General features: G+C 39.0%; 1 protein-coding gene across 3 annotated transcripts in view; it reads left to right on the top strand.

Annotated features, from left to right (window-relative positions):
- The window catches only part of si:dkeyp-23e4.3 (rho GTPase-activating protein 7), a 41,641-nt gene extending 19,147 nt beyond the window's left edge, over positions 1-22,494 (top strand). Inside the window, exons 8-18 of one of the 3 annotated variants that reach the window (XR_006012938.1) lie at positions 676-971; positions 2,415-2,582; positions 7,518-7,677; positions 7,880-8,078; positions 9,580-9,793; positions 13,065-13,179; positions 13,268-13,474; positions 14,907-15,136; positions 15,823-15,996; positions 19,754-21,947; positions 22,004-22,494. Coding sequence is in view for 2 of the 3 variants with exons in the window: in XM_042008425.1 (XP_041864359.1) it covers positions 676-971; positions 2,415-2,582; positions 7,518-7,677; positions 7,880-8,078; positions 9,580-9,793; positions 13,065-13,179; positions 13,268-13,474; positions 14,907-15,136; positions 15,823-15,996; positions 19,754-19,862 (1,872 nt within the window). In the remaining variant the exon portion in view is untranslated. Of the gene's footprint in view, positions 1-675; positions 972-2,414; positions 2,583-7,517; positions 7,678-7,879; positions 8,079-9,579; positions 9,794-13,064; positions 13,180-13,267; positions 13,475-14,906; positions 15,137-15,822; positions 15,997-19,753 lie in introns of all 3 variants that reach the window. The other 2 variants (XM_042008426.1, XM_042008425.1) reach the window with 2 other exon arrangements.
- The last annotated feature ends 2,354 nt before the right edge of the window (positions 22,495-24,848 follow it).

Below are 24,848 nucleotides of genomic sequence, written 5' to 3'. Positions count from 1 at the left end.
TGTCTTACAGTTATTATCTTTTAACTGATACTGGGATTAAATAGCTTGTGAAAGATTAGTACATTTATGTTAGTTCTTTCTCTAAAAACCTGCTTAAAGACTAACAGAAATTAAACAGGTGGAACTTTATCAAAAAATGAAGGCATTTATAGTTTTAAAATGATGTAAAAATTCAGTTTTGCAGACTCTGACCTGCAGATACGAGATGAAACCAGGAGGCTCTGCTGCTGCTCTCCTCAAAGAAGCATAGAGCCTCAAATGAAAGTCTATAAAAACAGAAGTAACTCAATCATGGATATTGATTCTGCTTAGCTCAGCTCCACATGGAGTTGGAGCTTTTCCTCATAAAGTCAGGATATTTGGTGTGTGCTTGTAGCAAATTCCATTTTAGATTGAAGCTGCCCAGTCATCTCTGAAAACTTCCATTAATCTCCTCACATGTGATTCCATCTGGATTATGAAAGCAGACATTTGGATTGAAGTTGAATAAAAAAATTTGGCAACAATGGGCATAAAAGTAGTGATAAATTTACTAACGACAGGAGGAAATTGCTTTCATTTTTTGACTTAACCTTTGGGGAGATTACATCTCATGCAGTGGTCGTTCTGGGAATGACTTTCTGCATCATGAAGACATACTAATGGCACGTTCTTCCTCCTCTTTCTGCCGCTCAGGTGAGTCGACTGTTGGCAGGTGAGGATGTTTTCTCTGCTCTGGACAATGTTCTGGAGCGAATCAGCGACCTACAACAGCTGGTCACCTCCTGGTCTGAGAATATATCAGAGGATGACTGTCAGAGAGGCTCCTCCACATCCTCCTCTTCCTCACCGGCCCACGGCTCCACGGCCGCCTCCCCCTGCCCCTCCTCCCCCAGCCACATCCACCTTGAGGTACAGCATCCAGAGGAAGCAGAGAGCTGTGAGAAGGTATCCGAGGAGCCGGAGACCAGATCGCCACAAGCCAGGAGCAGGTGAGCACGGTGCAATTAAATCCAGCTGTATTTACAGAGCATTTCACATTTCACAAGCAGTATAAATCCAAGTGCTTAACAAGTGTGGGTAAAAACAGCTCAGGATCATTAAAAAGATTAACATTTATGTCTGGGACGCACAAACAAGTTATTGGACATTTGTGAGTGTAAGCCGGCCACTAATAACGACAGTTATGGGAAATGACTGCTGCAGGCTTCAACCAAATCAGAGCGAAGTTAATGTGAGGCACTAAAGATAAAAGCAGCAACCTCATGCTGCATATTTGTTTTCAGAAATGGAGCAGTAAAAAGTTATGGAGCCTTTCCTGTGATGGAAAGTCAGTCACATCATCAGACTACAGCATCATGATGAACGCTGTTGTTGTTCCAGCTTCTGCTTCGTGTCTGCAGTAACAGACTGATAATGTTCATCTGTGTGTGCGCTGATGCACATAAACATAGTAATTATAGATTTCTGCCAATCCATTTCCTGAGTCTGACCTAAATCATTTTCTTTCCAGTGTTATGACTGAAGGAAGATCATATGAAAGTTTGGCTGTTTATTCTCCCTTTTATCATCTGTTAACCAGCCTGGTTTATTTTTGTCTTTCCAGAAGTAGATAATTTATCAAATAATTTAAGATAATAATTGTTACACCTTCATAGTTTTATATGTAACAATAAAAATCTACAACTGTTTAGCCGTATGTACCCATTTGTTTTTGTTAAAAATTTATACATTTAATAAAATATACATATATTCATAATGATTTTGTTATGACAATAAATAAAATGTCTAAAAATGTTTTCTCAAATATGTAAAATTTTATATTTATATAAAATATAAACTCAATATGTGAGTTATTGTCATGAACTTAAAACAAAAAATTCTCATCCCAAACATTGTCTTCTTCTCACAGCCATGTCCCACAGCTGTTTCAGGCTGTGGCGGCTGTTTCAAGGCTGTGATGGCTGTTTCAGGCTGTGATGCCTGTTTCAGACCATGATGGCCGTTTCAGATCATGATGCATGTTGCAGGCGGTGATGCCTGTTTCAGACCACGATGCCTGTTTCAGACCGTGATGGCTGTTTCAGACCGTGATGCCTGTTTCAGGCCGTGATGCTTGTTTCAGACCATGATGGCTGTTTCAGACCATGATGCCTGTTGCAGGCGGTGATGCCTGTTTCAGACCACGATGCCTGTTTCAGACCGTGATGGCTGTTTCAGGCCGTGATGCTTGTTTCAGACCGTGACGGCTGTTTCAGATTATGATGGCTGTTTCAAAACGTGATGGCTGTTTCAGACAGTGATGCCTGTTTCAGACCGTGACGGCTGTTTCAGGCCGTTTCAGGCTGTTTCAGGCCGGGACGGCTGTTTCAAACTGAGAAGCCTGTTTCAGGGTGTGATGGTTGCTTTGTCTGAGATTACTGTTGTGTGTCCAGCAGGGTGAGCCAGCAGCTGCACTGGTCCAGCGAGCAGAGCCTGTCCTCCCGTCCAGGAGTAGAGAGCCAGTCGGCCTCCCAGATCCTCCTGCTGCAGAAGCTGTCGCTGCTCAAACTCACCGCTCTGATGGACAAATACTCCCCATCCAGCAAGCAGGGCTGGAACTGGTATGCACCATGAAGGGATGAAGGCTGAGAAAGGCTTCTGTGTGGTTTCATGCATGAAAATAATGTGAGTGGGGGGGTTCAGATCAGGTTGGGCTCAAAGCTGGCAGGCAGGTATGGGAAGGTGAAGGAGCAAACTGAAAGGAAACAAAAGGCAGAGCTGCGTGGAGAGACTTCTTCAAGGAAACAACTGTGGGAAGGAGGGTGGGTGGAGGGTAAATACTGTAGGCAGACTATGTAGATAAGTTTTTATTATTCATGACTCAGGTGCAACATTTCTTCAGCTACAAAAAAACAGCATCAAGAAGAAGAAACTGCTTTCCATGCAGTGAGGAGGGCTTTACCCAGGGTCGGCCATCCTTTCAGCTCTGCTAAACAGCTTAGAGCACTGTGGCACATTTTGGTTGGACTTTTTCTGCCTTTAGACAGTTGCAGCTTCTCAAAATTTCCTTTAAATTCTCATCCAGGTGCAGCTCAGGTGAGAAAAATACAGCAAAACTCAGACAGTAACCAGAAGAGATTGTTAAAACCTGTTTCACTCTTAGTGGAATCCAGATTTGGAGATAAAGTAAATCTGAACATTATTCATCATGATCTTGAGGTAAGATCGGTCATGATAGCACCATGAAGCAAAGCTTCAGCTGGCCTTTTAACATTCTGCTGTGTAACATCAAACTGTTTCCTTAACCTTCCACCATGAAAATAACATAAAAAAACTATTTTCTCCTGAGAAGTAAAGGCTTTTCACAAAGCTCCTGTTTAAAGAGCTTTTTTCTAACCAGATTTATTTCTGTCCTTTTCACCTTCCATCTTCTTCCTTTTTTACTGAAATTTCTCAAGCCAAAAATTTTATAGTTAAAACAATAAGCGACACAAAATGCTGCAGTCACAGTTAATCAGTGATGTAATTTAGAAAGTGACGCAATGAGGGATTCCTATGAATGCCACCCATCAAACCTCAGTGATAGCTGTTGTTTGAAGGAAATGTTGCACCTCACATTCACAAGTCACAGTCATATGACAAGTCACGCAGTTAAACTGTCTGGCAACTGCATTGCCACATAGAAAGTTCAACTTTTTTCAGTCATTTACAGGAAGAAATGCTTGCAAAGCAAAAAAAAAAAAAAAAAAAAAAAAAAAGGCCCAAAAGTTTAATTCAGCAATACAGAAAGTCATCGTCAGTGAAGAAGAATCCTGAGCATCGAAGCTTGACAGCCTCAGTTTGGATTCTGCTGATGCAGCTGATGTTTGTTGCTTTTAAAATTTTGTGTTTAGAGTTGCAGCTATTTGAATCTCAATTCCTTCATGCTGCATCAGTCTCAGCAGCTGAAACAAAATGCCCTTTTTTTTTTTTTTTACTGCAAACTAACTTTTAAAGCTTCAGCATGGCCCGGCCGTCTGTTCCACTGAACTAATTCCACTTTACTTCCAGGAATAAATGCTGAACGGAACATTTCAAAGTTTTATCATAATGTTTGACTGAGAAGTAAGCAGCACACCTCTGTGCATTTTTATTCAAGATATGCATAAAACGTACTAAAACAGCTTTTCTGTTACAAATCAAGCTTGCAAATTAGCATGGTTCCATCTCAGCCTGCCTACATATATATATATATATATATATATATATAAACAGATTATTACAACTAAAGTCATCATCGAATGACAGAATAATGCTTTCTAAACACGCAAAAGTATAAAGATTTAGTTTTTCAATACCATGGTGAGGGTAAAAAGGGGGCTGTGATTTCAGTGGGAAACAATTAGGAAACAAATCGATATCTGAATTCTTCTTGCAGGGCTCAGACTGCAGCTCATTTTTATTTGTAACAGTATGTGGTTTTAATGAGATCAGTGTTTTGCCTCTTCGTTTTTGGAATAAGTCCTTGTGCAAAATCAAGAAAATTCATATTTGAGAATAAAACATTTGTTTACTTTTTAAATAAATATTTCACATGGCCTGCTTATTTTATGCATTGGTAGAAAAACCAATTAGATTTTTGCACAGGGTGTTATGCTCAATGAGAAGGTTGAATGTGGGAAATGAGCATTTCAAATAGAAACCCCTCCTGAAATTACACCTTTAATTTTCAGCATCAGACGCAGAAAAAAGCAGGTGCTTTGCTGCAGCAGATTGAAAGAATAAGCTTCCACATGGCTTCTTGTTGCTTAACTGTGCTGTGTTTTAGTATTTCCTGGTGTGTTTTATAGGGTGTAAACCACAAGGCACGTGGGAGAAATCATGACCACTTGGGACCATTTGTTTGGAAAAGCAGGATTTTTTAATAGGCTCAAACTCTGAATTGCAACTTTCCTTTCTGCACTTAAATGATAGTTTTCTGTCTGTCTTAAACATTGTCAACATTAAAATAGTTGATGAGACAATGTTACAGTATTTCATTTAAAAATAAGGGTCCGGACATCTGGTGCTGCTAGCTTAGTACTTAGCAGCTGACACCTAGCTTAGCACAATTTTGTCCACGTCTGTGTGTATATAAATATATAAATATATATATACATATACAGATTATTACAACTAAAGTGATCATCTAATGTAAAGAATAAAGCAAAGTAAAACCCAAGTGAGCAGTCAACAGGTTTTCTCATTTACAGCTTGCCTTAAACCCTTAAAAACTCTTCCAAAGACTTCTAAAGGGTTAATTGGATAATAAGTGGACTGCCTTGAGATACAAAAAAGCTGAATTCAACTGGAGTTAATTGTATCAATTTTCTCATCAAAATCTATATAATGTGATTAAAATGTGTTCCCAAATATATAAAAAACTGTATTCACTTTAAACTTGTCCATTAGTTGTTGTAGAATTGACATTTATTGGGTTTCATAACTTAAATTAGGCGCCTGTCAAATATGAAAATACGAAAAATGGTGGCAGTTAAAGGCATCTGATAGATTTTCAAGCAAGTCCTCCAGGCTATAGTAATCTGTTCATGTCTTGTCATTTCAATAATGAAATCACTGATTCCAAAGTGAGCACCTGGTGATTAAAACTATACCAATTACCTGATGTCTGGAGAGTGGATGGCACTCTGAGGCACTTTTCTCAGAATGACCAATTTGTTTCTCAGAGCAACTGTAAGATGTAAGAAAAAAAAAACCGGAGGGAATGAGGAGAGCGGATTAAGAATAAATGTGCGATATCATTTGTGCATTTGCGTTTTAGACAAAGATGCAGACCTGACATGTGGTTTCATTATTTTTGGGGATAATAAACAAAAAGGAACTTTTTACACTTTTAATTCAGATTATGGACATTTTTATGGATAATTACAGACTTTTTTTGCCCTTTGAGGTAATATTTACTGAAATTTCTACCAGCCTTTTTTATTGTTATTTTGTAGTTCCCCATATGAGATGATTTATTTTGTAGGATGTTTCTCTTGAAGAACTTTGAAATTCCAAAATCAATATTTCTTAAAGGTCCCATATTATACATTTTTTTTATATGGGTGTCAGAGGTCCAACAACATTGTTTTCAAAGTGTATGATCCTCAATTCAGTCTTGGTCCTTAATTTCAGCCATTCCCAGAGTAGCTCTAGTGAGCTTTCCTGAGAACGGGCTGTTTCTGTGTCTGAACCTATAAATGTTCATTAGTGGTGCTTGTCCACGCCCATTCCACTTACTTCTCTGGGAGAGGATCCAGCTTTTCCTGGCACCTGCTCAGGGTGCAGGTTAGAGGGCAGGCTCAGCTGGGGGGCGGGTCAATGGCAATATCTGCTACTGAGAAGAGTGGTTATTTCCCTTCTTGAGGTCACAAAGGGAAAGATCTCAGACTCACCCATTTGAGCACACATTCACTAAAGAGTGGAGCAAGCAAGTGAGAGAGGTGACAGAATTTTCTCATTTTTGGGCCTCACACAGGCTATGAGGACACATATGACTGTTAGAAAACCTTTAGAAAATGAATTTCCCATAATATGGGACTTTTAAAGGTCAATAGAGAACCAAGGTCACACTTACAACCCTTCTGGTTCATTACAGAGGTAAAAGGTAAAAAAGTCCTATCCCTACAACTGCTATAAAACATTACAGATCTTTTTTTCTTCTTCTTCACATTTTTCCCCAGATCGTAAAATCAACTTATACCTTAATCAAAATGACCAAATATGTAGTTATTGAGATTCAATTTCAGTTTAGTAATTTTTTAAATTATTATAATTTTTATAGAGTATGTTAAAGAGAAACAACCAAAGTGTTGAACAATTTTCAGAATTTTAGGAATTTCAAGTTAAAATAATTGGAATAATTACATATTTGGTATTTTGACAAGGACTGAAATTGACTGAGCAATTTGAGCAAAAGAAAAGTGGAAAAATTATTTATTTGTAATTTCTCTTTAAGCAGGTTTTGAAGAGGACATTTTTTGTCCTCTAATAACACTAAAGGGTAGTAAATTATTAATCTGACGTTGCCGCTACTGTTACTACTAATTCGTAGAAAATTTAAGACTGATCTTTAACTAATATCCTCCGACACCCAACATCTATTTTATTGAAAGCAAATCATTTTTTATATTTTTCTCATCATAAAAACTGACACTGCATCATCAAACTGGCATTTAAAGGGTTAAAACGATTTAAATGAATTGGTCATTTTTCATAGCATTTTTAGAAGATGACTTTTTTGTCCTTTAATGACCCACAAGGGTAGTAAATTTAAGCTGCCCACAAGGATTAAAAAATTATGGAATCAAACCTAAACATGAACAAGGTATTTATAAATTTCAAGAACTTTGATAAATGTTAGTGGTTTCTCTGTTTTCTTTCTTCTTTTTCTGGGATTACAAAGTCTTATGTTTAAGTAAGTTTAAGTTTACTTTGAAACACTTGATCGGTGGGCTCTTTCCTGTCCATCCTACTGCATTACTCTGTAAACACGAGAAGATGCCTGAGTCTGATGGAGATTTTTGACCTTGCAGGACTGTTCCCAAACCTCCAAGAAAGACCAATGCGATTGAGATGAAAGGACGCCGGGTGTTTGGTGTTCCTCTGCTCCTCAGCGTCCAGCAGACAGGAGAGCCACTTCCTCCGAGCATCCTCAGAGCCCTGGTTTACCTCAGGACCGAGTGTTTGGACCAGGTAACTGAGGAACGTGAAGAATTTAGAAATAGCCCGTCCCTAATAGGCAAACTCTGTTGTTTCTACAAGTGAGATGTAAACTGATCAATAATTCAGGTTACCAGTTAATGTGGGGTTAAATCAGGCTTTGAGAAATGAACAAACCTGCTATAATAGATAAACTGCAATAACTTAAAGTTAGGTTTTTTTGTCCACCTCTCAGGTGGGTCTTTTCCGGAAATCAGGGGTGAAGTCTCGTATACAGTATCTCCGTGAGCTGGTGGAGTCTGACCCAGACGGAGTTTCGTACGATGGCCAGTCCGCTTTCGACGTGGCCGACATGGTGAAGCAGTATTTCAGAGACCTGCCTGAGCCCATTTTTACCAGCAAACTCTGCGAGTCATTTCTCCACATTTATCAATGTGAGCAGATAAGTTTTTCCTTTTCTTTGTGTATGAATTTCACTAACTGCATTTAACCCTTAAGGGCTGAGATATACTTGCTGTTAGTGATGCATCCACGTCCATATCATGGCTGCCACACAGTCCTGGCGTTCGCGATGATGCGCGGTAACACGTTGCGTTGCAATATTGACTTGAACGCTAGAGGCGCTCATGCAAACAAGAGCATGAACATGACAGGGAAACACAATGGCGGATAATTTTGAAAACTGTCTCTGACCTTGTCTGCAACTACCATCATCTTAATGTTTTTTCCTCCCCATTGCACAGTGACTAACACTCGTGACTTAACAGTTGGCAACTAATTGGAAGCGTTTTGGGGGTTGATGCCCCACAAATACAATGTGACCGCTAGATTTACCTTTTCACTATTACAAAGTCCAAGTGCTGTGTACTGCCCATAGACTGTATATAAAAGATGGACAGCACCTCCGTGACGTCACGCGTAGCTTTCTGAAGAGCAAAAGTGAAGCTCGTTGGGCAGTTCCCACCATTGCCATCTTGGCAGCGTCACGCCTGCTGTTGCGCCCTGGAAATACAAAAATAGGCAAAGTGGCGGAGCTGAGAGGGGGGCTGTGAGCATGGGGGAAGGATGAATGACGTCTATCAAACTCCAAGCTGCCTGTAGCTAAGAGCTAACTGAGCCAACTTGGATCTAACAAGAGCTAACCGGCTAATGAAGGTAGGCAGGCTAAAGCTAAGGCGCACTGTTAGCCGGCTAAAAACTGTGTTTGTGCTACACTCTCCCTTCTTGCCGTGGATATTGATACATGTCAATCAAAAGGACACACCCCTAATTATGCCGAATTTCAAGATTAAATAACATCCAAACGGATGAGTTAGAAAAAAATTCACCCCCCTCACACCCCTGTGCAGTACAGTTTTTGTACCAGGCTTTAAACATGTTTATTTCTGCTGTGAAGTTGTTCTTTTTAACATGGGCTCTATGGGGATTTGCTCTGTTTTGGAGCCAGACCCTAGCGGATGAGGGGTGAACTGCAATTTTTTGCACTTCCGTATAGGCTTCACATTTTGTCACCCGGGGTTGCCACTTGGTATAGCCCCTAGCAGTGACCTCCAGTATTGAGCTGTTTTGCTGCACCGTGCTTCTATCGTTTACCACAAATATATACACAAATGTAGCAGAACGTTGGCGTGTGCGCTTGTGTTCAGAGCAAGTATATCCCAGCCCTAAGGCGCCGATGGTTTTTAAGTTTTTTAAGAAGGATAAATGAGAAAAAAAACTGATTTGTTTGATTACTGAATTTTCTGGCATCCACAAGTTAATTTTCAGGAAATATTAACAGTTTGAAACGAAATTGCTTCCTCTTGTTTTTTATCATATGAAATTTTCCTGCTGTTTCCGAACTATATGACCACTTTCATCTTAAAGAAAAAGTGATATTTTATTCCCATATCTAAGTTCATCGTGTAGAAATGAAAAACTGCATTCTACCCGCAGATTTTCCAAAGGATCAGCAGCTGCTCGCAGCTCAGGCGGCCATGTTGTTGCTTCCAGATGAGAACAGGGAGGCGCTTCGAACTCTGCTCTTCTTCCTCCGGGACGTGGTGGCCTGCGTGGACGAGAACCAGATGACCCCAACGAACATCGCCGTCTGCTTGGCGCCGTCTCTCTTCCACCTCAACACCATAAAGAGAGACGCCAATGCAGCCAGGTGAGTTAAGACTGCAACAACAGGGAATCCGTTTCACGTCATGTAAAACAGTAAAGGAAATTTCCATAATCTCAGTAGGTATGAAAACAGATGGAGGGTGTGAGGCATCTGACCCGTGTTGTCCCAGTTATGTAAGCACTAACAGTTACATAAGATGGTGTTAGGTGTGGTGTCCACTCTGTCCCTGAGTGTTTTGCTCTGTTTTGGCCAAAAATGAAAGAGGATGGAGATCAGAGGAGTTCTGAGATTTCTCTGATAATTTTTCTTCTCCAGAGCAGCTTGTCCAGGCCCTGAACTGCAAGCTGGTTACATAAGATTTCATCTAAAGAGGATTTTTCTGAATCGTCCAGATTTTATCCAGATTACAATGTTTAAGCCCTGAAAATGCTGAATTTATTTATAAAGATAATGTTGTTTTGGCAGGGAAATAGAAAACTTAACATTTTGCATCAATGACCAAAACCAAGTTTAAATTCTGAGAGAGATTTTAGTGTTTTTAGTCGTCTGCCTCAGACCTTTTCCAGAAACTGAGCTTTTCATCCAGTGTTGATTAATACCAACATTAGTAAGCAACATTAAAGCTCTGTCTGTTTATTTTTTGCTTAAAGATGTTTCAGAATCATTTTTTGTGTGTGATGAAACTCTGGTCAGGTTGTCATTTTGGTGCTATAGAGATGTCATTTTTCTTCCTCTCTTTGTTGCCTTATTTGAAGTCCCGTTTCCGAACTGCTCTATTCTTGCAGATCACATCTCCTCTGGACCAGGTCCATGTTAACACGTCTACCTTCTGCAAACGAAAAGCTGCCGACACAGTGTAGTCAGAGAGAAAATTACATAACCTCAATCAGTTTTCATCTGGCCTCGACTTCCTGATAAGAAGCAATTTGCTGCAACTCGCCTAAAAAAAAATTAGATAAAACAGAGACGGACGTGCAGAAGGTGTTTTACAGTATGAAGTTAATTATTATTATATTTTGATTTTGATTTTATGGAAGACGTACAAGCACAACAGTCATTACATAATTGGAATATACTTCTTTCAGTATAGCTATTGTTTTATAAATTTGAACTTGAAGCAAAATAAACAAAGAAAATAAGGAAAACACTGAGAAACACAAGCACATAGTACATTAATACACAAGGTCACATTAAATCTTATCTGAGGTCTCAAAATTATATCTATAAATTAATACTAACCAGCATATCTTTAACCCTTTGATGCATAATGTCCACTCGTAGGCGCCCATTTAACCCTTTTAAGCCTAAGGTAAATATATATATATATATATAGGGCTAGCAGGGCATGTTTGTTTAATTGAAGTCTTCATTTGTAAAACATTAACGTAAAACATTAAATAAATAACTTAACAAAAATTCTAAATTATTGTAGTTCAAAAGGTGTCCACCAGGGGGCAGAAGACAAGTATCATATTGTGTTCAAATAGGTTTTCACCATAAATTAATGCATAAGGTCTCAGAAACTGTGAGATAAATATGATAACACATCATTTTGTAAATATTTTTATAGAATAGATCAAAATAAACACACTAAATAAAAAGTTAAATAACTTTGACAATAACAATTCATGCATCAGAGGGTTACGCCCGATTAGTTAGTAGTAAACACAGTGAACACAGAAGAAAATTATTCAAATCTAAATAAATAAATAAAAAGATAAAACCAAAACAAACTATGTGGAATTCAGAGTCTTGGGCAGGGTTTTAAATTTTTTTACCTAGAGATTTCATGAATGGGCCCCAGACAGAAGATAATTTATCTCTAGACCTCCTAAGTGGGTATTTAATTTTTTCTGACTGTATGAGCTGCATCAAATCAGTTAGCCACAAGATGCTTGGGGGGGATTTGTAGAGTTCCACTGCAATAGCGTTCTTGTGATTTGTATTGCCAAAGCAAATAAATCATTAAGCCTTTCCCTTGTTGTGGAATGATTTTGGCCTGCGATACCAACAATGGCTGCTACTGCATTAGGCTGGAAATCAATACTGAGTGCATCTGAGCGTGTTTGTCCAGGGCAGGGCATGACCAAAACATGCAGGTTAGATTAGCAGGGCTATTTCAACATCAGTCACAATTTGCATGTAAGTCTTGATTTAGAAAAATGGGCACTTAGCTGAACAGTGTGAAACAAAAGCAAAAGGCAGACATCAGACCAGTTCCCTGTACATCTGTAACATGTGGCCACGACTTCGTTATCTTCTTCCCATGTGTTGCTAATCCATTGCTACACAATGAAATATAGTTTATTCCAAGGTCCCATGGAAGCTACATTCACACAGAGTTGGAACTGCTTTCCATAAAGTTTTCCATAACCTTTTCCAGAAATGTCATTCATATATTCACTTTGGGAACTGGTTTTTGTGTTTTCGGGCTCCTTAATGGTGGTTCTACAAGGACAAAACATCCACACTATAAAAAAAAAACTTTAGTGGACAAATCTAAACTCGTCTCTGTGTGGAAATGGCCTGAGCTGTGTTGAAATCAGAGCGTCAGACATGTTGGAGCAAACAGTTCAGAGAACAGCATGTACAGGTCTGGTCTTGGTGCTTAGCATAAGCAAAATACAAAATGTATACACAACTTGGTGTGTTTTATAGTTTTAACTAAAAAAGACTGTAGAAACCTGAATTTGTTCTATTCTACTCTACAGTTGTTTAGCAGACCTTCTTCTCCAAAGCGACTTGCATCTGACGGGGTTGGGCAGTAGCGTTAAGGGTCTTGACCCAACTGGAAGGTGTTAATATTCGTGTTAATATTCGTCCCCTGTGGGATTCGAAATCAAAAGATTAAATCTTCTGATTTCGAATGATGAACAAGATTAAAATAAAATAAAAATGTAGTAACGTAGTAAGTAGAATTGCGGTGTCATAAATTAGAAATGACCAGTTATCTTCTTCTCATTCTGAGTTCTGGGTAATTTTTTGATTCAGAAAGACCCGAATCCTCAATGGGACTAATATGAAAACGTCTTTAAACCATCTCACTTAATAAGGTTTCATATGTGTGACATGACTGAATTTGGCAACTTGTATATTTAAATATTTTGTGTATAAAACTGAAATATTAGTGTATTTTTTAACATAAACACTTAATTCTGCAGTGAAATTGATTTTTTTTAATCTTCTAAAAGATTTTCTAGTTTTTCTTTTCCAAGTTCCAGGATGTTTGCTTCTATTTGTGTTAGAGGGGATTTTCTCCAACAGGAAATGATACTAACAACCGTGACACCGACTTCCTGTGTTATTGCTGCAGGTCCAGTCACAGGAAGTACAGCCTGGGTCGTCCAGACCAGCGGGACCTCAGTGAGAACCTAGCCGCCACCCAGGGTCTGGCAAACATGATCACCGAGGCCCAGAAGCTTTTCCAGGTACGGCCGAGCTGCTCTGTAGGCAGAAAACCAAACAAGAGCTTTTTATTACAGAAAACATGATGAATGGACCCAATCCTCTCTGCAGCTTCCAGAGTTCTGGCCCGGTCAGAATGCCGAGGAGTCCAGAGAAGGCCCAGCTCTCCAGACTCAGGGTGGAAGTGATGGGGAGCAGGAGGAGAAGAGGAAGAGGCTGCAGCTGAGCACCCAGCAGCTCCTGAAGGAGGCCAGAGAGAAGAGTCCGGGCTGGGAAAGCCACCCAGCTCCAGAGAATGTGGAGCTGGCCTTCAAGAAGGTGAAGGGAGGGAGGAAGGAGGCTGTTTCAGGTCCAGATTTACTAAACTAAATTACTGTGGCCAAACGTTGTGTTGGCAGTGATACAAGTCTTAGTCACAGATTCATACTTTTATTCTAGTGGATATTTAGGAAACCTTATTTTTATGCACAAAGCCTTGTTTTTTTAACCCTTAAAGCCCCATCGGTCCTTATAAAGGCTGAAATATAACACACATAATCAGGGACGGTCATACCAATATTTTTCCTTTTGTTAGAATACCATAAGTTGATGCTACCCATACTTTTAGCCCCTTAATGGAAAATTACATTGTTGTACTGTGTGCAATAATAACTTTATTGCAAGGACAATATGCAATATGTATTTAACTCATGAACATAAATACTTGGATAAAATTCTCATAAAAATGCTAATAAATAAAATCATTGTATAAATAAATAAAAAAAGGTTTAAATTAAATCTAATATTTAGATTATAAATTAAGATTAAATTAATGAAATACCTTAAATTGAAAAAAACATAATACTCAAGAACCTGCATTAAATTAGTAAATTATGAAAAGATATGATCCTCACTAACCCTAGCATCATCCTCACCATGATGGCATCTGATAGGCTAATAATGACAAATATTTTATTCATAATGTAGTTCACATTAAGAAATCTTAAAGTACAACAGCATAAAAAGTTTTATTTTTTTTTTAAAGACACAAAAAGAAAGGGAGAATATGGTTAAAGCACAAACTCAATTTTCTAAGTGAAAATAATTCCTGGTGAGTAAAAGGAGGTTAAAAGCAGATCTGTAACTAATTTAATATCAAATGTTCTGCTTTAATCAGTCAGACAAGAACTCATGTTGTTTCAGCACAGTAGTATCATGGTATTTAAAAAGTATTGAAACAGATATTTTGACAGGCAGGTATTGATGTTTGGATTCCAGAGCATCGATATAATTATAGATTTTTAACAGTTGCTCAAACTTTAGTTCCAAATATTCAGTAAACAAGATAGGAAGTGTGTCCGGTCGACTATCCTTCCGTAAGCGAGCAGCCGTGATAACGTCTGTTTAAGGACTGTGCTTTATGAAAGACAGGAGATAGATCTGTCCCACAATTCATTGTGGCTTTCGAAGAGTTGCAAAATTCTGTTACTTTTTTAATCCCAAACCTCAATAATAAAGAAAAATTTTATATCTTAACATGCAAAATTTCTTAGCTTCCTTTTAGGACCTGGTTTAAACATACGACCCTTGCAGTTCTGTCAATATAATGCATTTATTTTGGGTAAGTTAAAAAAATAAGAAGATCCTGGACTACATCCAGGAAATTAACAAGTGTTTTACATTCATGTGGAAGAGACAGACTTGGCTACTTTGCAAGCTTTATGTGATTCAATAAGAGAAGAATTCACACAATGTAAAATTTTGTCCTTAGTTGAACGACGGCTGTCCGATGTGGATGTGGCGAGGCTCCGTGGAGGTGGACGCTCCGCAGCTGGAGCTGCTCCACCGGCTGCTGAGGGAGCAGCAGATGTGGGACAAAAGTCTATGTCAGTCTGCCGTCATCCAGACCTTGTCCAAGGACACCGAGGTCTACCGCTGTCTCCTCCAGGGCCTGGGCCACAGCCTGGGCTCCCAGCCCCTTCAGGAGCATCTGCTGCTCAGGTAATGAGGCAAATCCGGCCCCCAGCTGCACCCGCTACGCTCTACGGTGGAGTCAGAGCTGCAAGTGTCAGCTTGAGTTCAGCTGAAACAGAGCTTATTTTGTCCATGTGTGATGAGACACAACATTATTTGTGGATGGAGTTGGATGACATCTCAGTTCACCTTCGTCCGATTCTTCTTTTAATAACAGTGTGCATGAACTGAGAATCACCCCTGAGTCAGAAATGAAAATCAGTGAATCTCCATAATGTATTCAGCAGAGGCCTCATTTGAAGCAGAGCCAGCAAGTGTTGTTTTTAAAAAGCAGGTCATAAATATCCCTGTTTTATTCTTCCCAACATCTCCAGTTAACATCATAAATGTATCTGCTGTGGCTTAAAGCAAAGACGAGGTAAACTCGTTTAAATCAAAACACTGGTTGCACAAGTTTACTTACAGTTAAAAATGTTTAGAGCATAAATTCAGTTTTTTCTTCTTCTGTTAACACATTTTTTCACTGCCATCAGTTGTAATACAAAACAAAGCAAATTAGGAGGGAATTTTACTATCAACACAACAACACTTTGTATATAATTACATCTATATCGAGCATAAGTGTGTGTGTATATGTTTATTTATATATAAATATATTGAACATATTTATATCTGAATGGTTTGCGAATATTCCTTTTTCCTCTCCTGCTCAGGACCTGGCAGGCTGATCCATCCTCTGGTCCGCTGTATCTGTCCTCTGTGTCCACGGAGCATCCTGATGTGCAGGTGGAGGGCATCAGAGCCCACATCCACTCCTGCCTCTACCTGCTGGAGCCCACCGGAGCCATCAAAACCCGACTGACACACCTGTGTTGGACAGATACCAGGTGACAAGAGTTTTAAAATGAACTGACTCAATCTGAAAGATTTCACATTAATTTGATTTGATTTAATTAGTTTAAATGAAAATTGGGAAAACTAAGGTCAAACAAAACCGCAGAAAAACAGAGAAGATTTAAACCTACGAGAAGCCTATTAAAAGAAATCTCTGGAGAGAGGGTGCTTAGTCTATCTTATCTGCCTTAATTGAGCGTGCTCAGTGTTTCTGACCTCTGCCAGCCTCCATCCACAGCTTCATCCTCCCTGTAGGTAAGGATGTGCGAAAGAAGAGGAGGGATGTCTCTTCATGATGTATGCCCTTTGAAACTAAGTTCATGTAGTTTTTCTGCTGCTTGTGTAATCAGTTTCGCTCTTGGTGGAGCATCATGTCTACATTCATCTGAGCTGATTTCATGAAATAAACTTCAACTTCAGATCCAGTCAGTTCAATTTTGAGCGGTGGTTTCTGAGCACAAGGATGCTTATTCCTGCCAAAATCCTGATTTTTTTTTCTGAATACAGCACAGAAAGGATAATCAAAAACATGTTAAAAACTCTGGGGTGGACAGGTGACTATAGGCGCCAAGAGAATGACTACAAATACAGTTTCCAAACTAAATTATCCCTGATAAAATCTGAACCACAGTTATTCATTTCCTGGAGGTCAGTCATGATTCTGTTTTACTTTGAGAAAAAGACTGAAGTCGGAGATTCTGCAAGTGAAAACAGAGACTCGGGACATCAAAAGGAGGGCGGACAGATTTGATCTGTGACTGTGATTATCTCAGCAGGCTTTTAGTCGACCTATTAGGACTGAGCTGACAGGAGCACTGACACAATCACACACTCGTCTCTCTTTCTGATGAGTGTGAGGAATACAGAGCAGATAGAAAGCAGCGTTTAACTGAAACCGTTATCTGGAGCGATGCAGGGCGCATACAGAAGCAAAATAAGCCTCATTTCCAGGATCATTTACAGGCAGCCAGCAGTGAGCCAGCACTGCCGTTACACAACACTGATCATGTAGGAAAGAAGTGGAAACACCCAGAGGGATGAACGCCTTCACTCTTCCCTTTGTCTGTCTTGCTCTTCCTTCCTGTCACTTCCCCCTCGACTTTCATTTCCTGAACCTCTGCTGTCGGAGGGGCTTATGTGAGGAGCTGTTTAGCTTTTAAAAAGAGGGAGCAGATCCACAAGGCTAGCAGAGCCTTGTACAGTACAGGCCTGCCTGTGACACTGATCCCAGCCCCTCCAGAGGAAATTCGGTACGCATTCATCTCTGTAAGGGAAGAGGAAACATTGATATTAATTGTAGTCTGTGGTGAAAACAGTTCCTAACCTATTTAATGTTTTCAAAGAGCACTGTCGTTGGATGAGCTCTTGTTAACGTTACAAAACAGAAACAGTGAAAACGGTAAAAGTCCTGAACTGATGCGTTCCTTCAATCACCAAACAGGAGTGACAAAAATTAACTTTTTAACTTCCTATTTAAGTTTTTCTGCCTCCTGTCTGAAATGAGATATCCAAAATAAATGAAATACATCTTCACACTTACAAGGGTTGTATGTATAATTTTGGTCTCAAAAGAAAGCTGAGACATATGAGATTACTACAGGAGTGTCAGAGCAAAGTAGTCCCAGTAATTTGTAGTCATAGGAATTAGTAAAGTGGTCTTAAGAGTTAGTAAAGCAATCCTAGGAATTAGGAAAGCAGTCTTAGGAATTAACCAATTGATCTTAGTAAATAGTGAAGCAGTCCTAGGGCTGGGCAATTAATTGAAAATTAATTAAAACCGAAATTCAGAACCACTAATCAATGTGATCTTGCTCATGTCAATTATTTAAATGATTTCTCTTAAATATATTTTAAAATATTCATTAAACGACCATACATAGTTTAACTGTGCCTCATTTCACTTATTTTAACAGCAATATCTGCTCTTCAATTATGAAAATATTTGCAACAAAAACTTTCAGTTAGCTATGAGGGCTAAAAATAATCACTAAAATAATTGCTAATTAACTGAAATTGAGGTAATATGTTCCATTAATCAGAATATTGATTTGAGGTCATATCACCTAGCCCTAAGTCCCAGGAATTACTAAAGCAGTCCTAGGAATTAGTTAAGTAGTCCTAGTTAAGTAGTAAAGTAGTCCTACAAATTAGTAAAGTAGTTCCAGTCTTGAAGTGTTTCAGTCTGGATTTAAAACATTGCACAGTACAGAGTCTGCATATTTGAAGGTTGTTAACGATGTTTTTATGGCCACAGATTCCGGTCACTGTGTGGTGTTGGTACTGTTGGACCTCACGGCCGCTTTCGACACAGTGGACCATCAGATCCTTTTGTCTCACCTGGAAAATTGGGTGGGCATTCGGGGTGTGGCTCTACAATGGCTGAAGTCTTATTTGACCAAGCGGAGTTTTAGTGTCCAGATTGGAGTTGCTGAGGCTTCTTTGGCCCCTATTATGTGCAAAGTTCCTCAGGGCTCCATTCTCGGACCACTTCTCTTTTCACTTTATTTGCTCCCTCTTGGTACAATTTTTAGAAAGCTGGGCATCCCCTTTCACTTTAATGTGGATGACAGTCCAATTTATTTCCCCCTGAAAAAAAGCGCGCCCTCAGTGAAACCATTACTCGGTTGTACAGAGGAAGTTAAAGCTTGGATGTCTTTTAAATTTTCTTCATTTTAATGACAGAAAGACTGTTGCTATTTGGGCCCAGTGATGCATATAAGGGACCAGCTGACCTGGGGTTGTTGACAGATAATTTGAAGCCGACAGCCATAAACCTTGGGGTGTGCTTGGATGGTAATCTTAGACTTGACTCACAAGTAAGCTCGGTGGGCAAGTCTAGTTTCTTTCAGCTAAGACAACTTAGCTTAAAGAACGATTCTTTCTCAGCATCATCTTCAGATTTTCATCCATGCTTTTATTTCTAATCGGACTACTGTAACACACACTATGCTGTGCTCAGTCAGACCTCCCTTGATCTGCTGCAACTGATCCAGAATGCAGCGGCTCGACTTTTAACTTGTACTAAAAAACGAGAGCATATTACTCCGGTCTTGGCCTCCCTGCATTGGCTGAGTTGATTTTAAAATTCTTTTATTTGTTTTTAAGTGCCTTTACAGTCTTGCCCCACAATATCTGTCAGACCTCTTATAGCCCAACACCTCGTCACACTCTCTCAGATCGGCGGACAGGTCACTCTTAAATGTCCCTCCAACCAAGAGGAAACTTAGGGGTGACCGAGCCTTTTCTGTAGTTGGGCCGAAGCTGTGGAACCAGTTGCCTCCTCACATTAAGGTGGCCTCTTCACTAACTGTTTTTAAATCACTGCTTAAAACTAATTTTTTTTCTCTTTGGCTTTTAACACTGGTTGAGATGTTGGTTTTGACTCAATATTTGACTGTTTATTTTGACTGATGGGTCAAAATTTATATAGCTACATATATATATATATATATATATATATTTACTGTTTACCGTTTTACACAGTTTACTGTTTTTGTATTCTCTTTTTATGTTTTTATATTCTCTTTTCATTATTTATTGTTTTTATTTGGTGTGAAGCACTTTGGTCAACAGTGTTGTTTTGAAAGTGCTATTTAAATAAAGTGGAGTTGAAGAAAATTACTAAAGTGGTCTTAGGAATTAGTAAAGAAGTCCAAGGAATGATTCAAGTAGTCCTGGGAATTAGTAAACATACATAATTAAATGTTTGCCAGTTTCTGACCTTTTTCTTGTCTGTGTTTTATGATTTAGGGGTCGATCACACGAGTGGCACAGCAAAGTGAGCGGATATCTTCTGGCCTCTGGTCTGTTGGCAATAAGAGACTCTTTCAGAGCAGACTACAAAGAAACAAAGATATGAGTCAAAGCTGAGGAATCACACCAGGGGGCATCGTCATTTCCCTGCTTATTAAGCTTTAAAACTCTTCTTATAATTAATATTTTTCTTTTATAATTGTCAGTGACCTTGCAGCCTGCTTAACACTTGAGCACAGCAAGCTGTGAAAAGACATTTCATTTGAAAGAAAGCAGAAAAGTTGAAGCCCAATTCCTCCTTTTGTCCATCTCTTGTTTTTTTTTTTTTTGTTTTGTTTTGTTTTTTGTTTTTTTTCCTTTTTCCATTTCTTTCCCAAAGAAAGAGAAGGAAGCAGGAAGAATATGTGGAAGCTGACACAAACACAGGAAACGAGACAGAAAAGTTCAGGAAACAGGCTTTTTTTGCCACCATACCACCACATTTGGCTTTAGAGGAAAGGGAGGAGAAACGGGTGGCTGGATTAAACCTCCGAACACGAGCAAGGCTGCATCCCAGAGGGAAGCCGCATCCAGCTGCCCTGAAGACGACCGAAGCTGGGACAGCTGCTCATCAGTGTGAATGGCAGAGCTTAATTCTCAGTTATGCATGTGCTGAAACTCTTTGGAATTTTACTTCTCATAAGCTCTGCAGATCCAAGAAAACTTTTTTTTTTCACAAAGATGTCACTAAACACATTTATCGACTTTAAATTTTGCCAACAGGACCCAAATTTGCTGCAGTTCAAGGAAATCCCTGCAGGTATGCACTTGCTGCAAAAAATTACAACTAAATCAGAAGAATTGTTTCCTGGGACACAAAGCACTGATGGATAAAACATGCTTATTTTTTCAATAGCTTTCGTGACTTTTATGCTATTTAAGTCAATTTTCTATAAATGGAGTAAAAAATCTGCCGAATCAGGACTTTCCTTTTGTTCATTTTGAAATGTTTTGAAATAAACAGGAATAAGATTCGAGTTTTCATGACATAATCTTTCTCTACACCAATATTGTGGACAGAATTATCCACAATATATCGATACTTGGTTATATATTGATATATTGTGATATCAATGAAAATGCAAGGTGACTGAAAATTTTGTTACAATCTTCTAAATTTTTACAAACTAAGATGCCAACATAAACCACAGAGCAGTGACGTCTGACAACGTTTGACTTAGACGTACCTATTTGTGTACGTAATGGGAGCAGAAAAAAGTGCATTCCATAAAGTGTTGTCTCATAATTCAGATTGCCTGTGAGTAAGTGACATCATAACCAGGTGAAAACTCCATTGTTTTGTAGGAAGCTGTTCAGTTTGGTGAGCCCAGTAAGATCAGTAACATCATTATAATTCATCCAAAGATTAATTTGAAATGTAATTTAATAGAAATTATCAATTTTATATGAATACATAAGCTAACGCGTGGCCACACCTTTATTATCTCATTCCCAAGTGTAAGTAATCTGTTGTCACGACATCAGCTCCGATTTTAACATGAGTGCCCACAATATAAAGTAAATGTGACCTCCATCAGACTCCAATATAAAGAGTTTGCCACCTTAGAATGAGCTGCATGTGTAAAAGACGTGATATCAAACGTAGAACGTTGTGTTCACGCAATCCTCCACCAGCAACGTTTGACTCACTTCAGTGACGTAAAAGTCAGATGAAAGCAATGCTTTTGTTTTGAAAAAAAATGTTTAAATTGCATTGCATTTTTACATTTCAGACTGTTATAAAAGTCATTGTGCATTCTAGTTGTCTTCAAAATTTGTTTTCCAAAGGAATCTTTGCAAGAAATAACAAAGTAAACTAGTTTATCTGAACAGTAAACACACAAGCTGCAGATCTATCTTATCAATAATTACGATGTTACGGTGGCATTCATGAAAAGTTGCATCAATATGTTTGGTTTGTTAATCATCACCAAAAGTGGATGGTGTTCTCATGGTGCCCATTTTTAACAATAGGTTTGTGATTTTCTAGTTGATGCTGACAAATTGGCTACTTTGAAGGCATCCATTTTTTCTGAGTCAGAGCAGCAGGAATGCCAACCACCTGGTGAGGACATCGCCTACTCTCGGACACTCAGAATTATGTGAAAACTTGAAAGCAACATCAGATGTGGGACAAATACGGTAAAAAAAAGTAGCCTTTGGGTCACTTTTGCCTGCATTGTGAAGAGGCTTCACATTCATTGGTAGACGTTTATGTTGTTTACCCAGCTGGTCTGTCACTGTTTTTGTTGTGATTTTTTGCAGCAGTCGTCTCTTTTGCATCTTAGCTGTCAAATACTCAAACAAATTTTATCCTTGCTCTTTAATTCCTCCTTGACGATGAGCGATATCTACCTCTCTACTTGACGATGTCACAGTGGTGATTGTCGGAGGCGGATCTTTTAGTTTGATGGATGAATATGTAACACGTATTTATTGTCACCTGTCAGAGCCTGACGCCCATGTGTCTCTGCAGTTGTACAGTTTTATTTCAGTCAACATGTTTCTCCCTATTGTGTGCATGAAAGTTTGTTTTTTTCACACCAAACATCATATCTGGGATTATTTAATGTGTATCTAAATCTAAATGTTATTCTCAGATATGATTATTTAACAGCCAGCTTTCAGAAAATGTTTGTGTGTAAAGTCTACATTTATTAGTGCCAAACACCTGATTAAAATGTTTATTTCCCTGCGAACCTGCGTCCTGTCATCTTTTTTTCTTTCTCCCTCTGTGACTCTTCGTGGTGCCAAACAGATTACAGGCTGTAATTTCAGCGGAAGGCGGAGGAAACAGCAGGCAGAGCGAAGATGAGGTGCCACGCTGCGTCGCTGAAGCGCAGGAGATTAATAAGTCTGGCAGCACCATGGCGCTGCGACTTCCAAAAAACACTTCCAACCGTCACCTCTGTATCCTCTTCTGCTTACAACACCCACTTCTGTCTAATTTGCATGAACCTCATTTACATATCTTGATTCATCTGGGAGATCAGATAGTTAAAGCTCTGATAAACATAGAGGCAGTGGCAAGGAACAAGTTGTGAGGACATCACACCCTGCTTATAAACAGGATTTTAAGGAAGAGGAATAATTTATGCAAATTACAACAGAAGTGCAGAGGAGCCTGCAGGCGTTTTAATTTCAGTGTTGGAACACCATATGGTGAAACATTAAGAAGTGAACTGTGGACGAACTCGAGGCCAAAGGTTGAACGATGTGGTTGACTCTAACTCTTCTACAGTCTGGCTCCAGCCTACTTTTCTTGCAATCTTTTAAAGTGATCAATAGTTTTCCAGACTTTCTGAAGGTCTTTAAAGCTTTTCTTAGGACATTTTCTGAAAAAGGCTCCTAACTTAAGGGGTGAACCAGCGATGTGTCAACACATAACAGACAGCAAAGAACCAGCTTTAACATGACAATACAAAAGTTTTCTGGCCTTTAAACCTCTGTGAGACAAGAGTCAACATCGGATTGACAATTACTGGCTGGAGAGATCTCAGAGAAGAGACAGGATGCAAGATGGACACTGACTTAGCTGTCATTAAGGGGTGCTAAAGAGATAAAAATCTGCCAAACTTCAGTAGTGTTGCATAACATTTGAGGAAAGAGGTCAAAAGAAGTGTCAGGATAAAAAACAAACTCTACAGGTGAGGAACAGGACCAGAAAGTTTTACATCATTTTTGGATCAAAATAGAGGTCTCTTAGCAATATAATAGTGACAGTGATCTTTTCTTATGATGAAAATGTGATAATGGTGTTATCATGGATCACACATTCATTCATTCATTTAGATTTAGTCTGAATATACACTACATTAAGCATCTAGAGTGTAACCTCCTGGATGGGATATAAAAACTTCCGTAGATCACCTAAAGGCTAAGCTATCCATCATGATTTACCCCACAGTTACACACTACCACTCATGAGGAGCTACTGAATATAGCTGTATCCCAATTCAGGGTCCCCATTCTCTGTAGTGTGCAGACATAGGCCTTCCTTCTCCTGAAACTACTACCCAAAGCCCAAAATTAAAACATCCAGACTATTGCTTTAAAAGACTGATAAATGTTTCATTGATCTGTTGAAGGAGTGAGACATAGATATTTCATGAGACAGGGTAAACGCAGCCCACGTCTGTATGACTGCTGGAGCATCACAAACTCATCCAACTTTCATATCTGTGGATGAGCACAACTGTCTGGTGGGCAGACTTAACAATTACAAGCTTCCAGACTGCCTCGGAGTGTGTGTGATGTATAATTAACTTCAAATGGGGTTGTTCGCCTCGCACTTTGAGGTTCTGCAAACAAAGCCCACTTATTCGTAAGAGTGAGGACTGTAATTGTCCTTATCTGAAAAGCAACTCCAGTCAAACTCAACTTTCTATACATCAGAGTCTGAGATGCAGAGGGTGTCGGGGGGGAGGTGGAGGATGCAAAAAGCAATTAGCTGAAATTCAAACAAAACAATTCTCACTGTTTAATTCTTCAAACCCCAAACTGGAGACAGTGTGTCAATTTGGCCGACGATCCCAACAATCTTTTAAAAAAAAGGCGTGAGACTTGGGTCCATTTAAGCCTGGGATTGGCAAAATTTATTGGTATCTAAACCACAACCATCAACAACCTTCTAAAGAGCAACTAAGGGCTTTTATACCCTCCTGCTGCAGGTAATTAGCCGGAACCACCTGTTGACGTGGGACTAGACTATACAAGTTAACATATCCACAAAATATCTTACTTAAAATAACACCTGTAAAGCAAACATCATAAATCAATATTTACATATATACAAACTTAAACATAATCCACTTAATAATTTTACAGCATGCTTCAAATACACATTTAATTTATATAAACTACTTCCCACCCCTCTTTGTTAACATGGTTTGTTCCGAAACCTCTTAAACAGGAAATTAGGCCTACTTCCCCCTTTTACCTCTCCTGCCCTGCAATGAAGACAAGAGGTGAGTATTGCCATTTCCTTCTTGAGCTTATAGCTTTACACAATTAGACACAGATCAAAGTAAAAATGAGTATCAAAATGTTGTTA

Source organism: Melanotaenia boesemani, chromosome 15 (genome assembly GCF_017639745.1).
Source record: "Melanotaenia boesemani isolate fMelBoe1 chromosome 15, fMelBoe1.pri, whole genome shotgun sequence".
In the NCBI taxonomy this organism is placed as follows: Eukaryota; Metazoa; Chordata; class Actinopteri; order Atheriniformes; family Melanotaeniidae; genus Melanotaenia; species Melanotaenia boesemani.
Note: the sequence above shows the minus strand (reverse complement) of the source record. Positions and strands in the feature narration are given on the sequence as shown.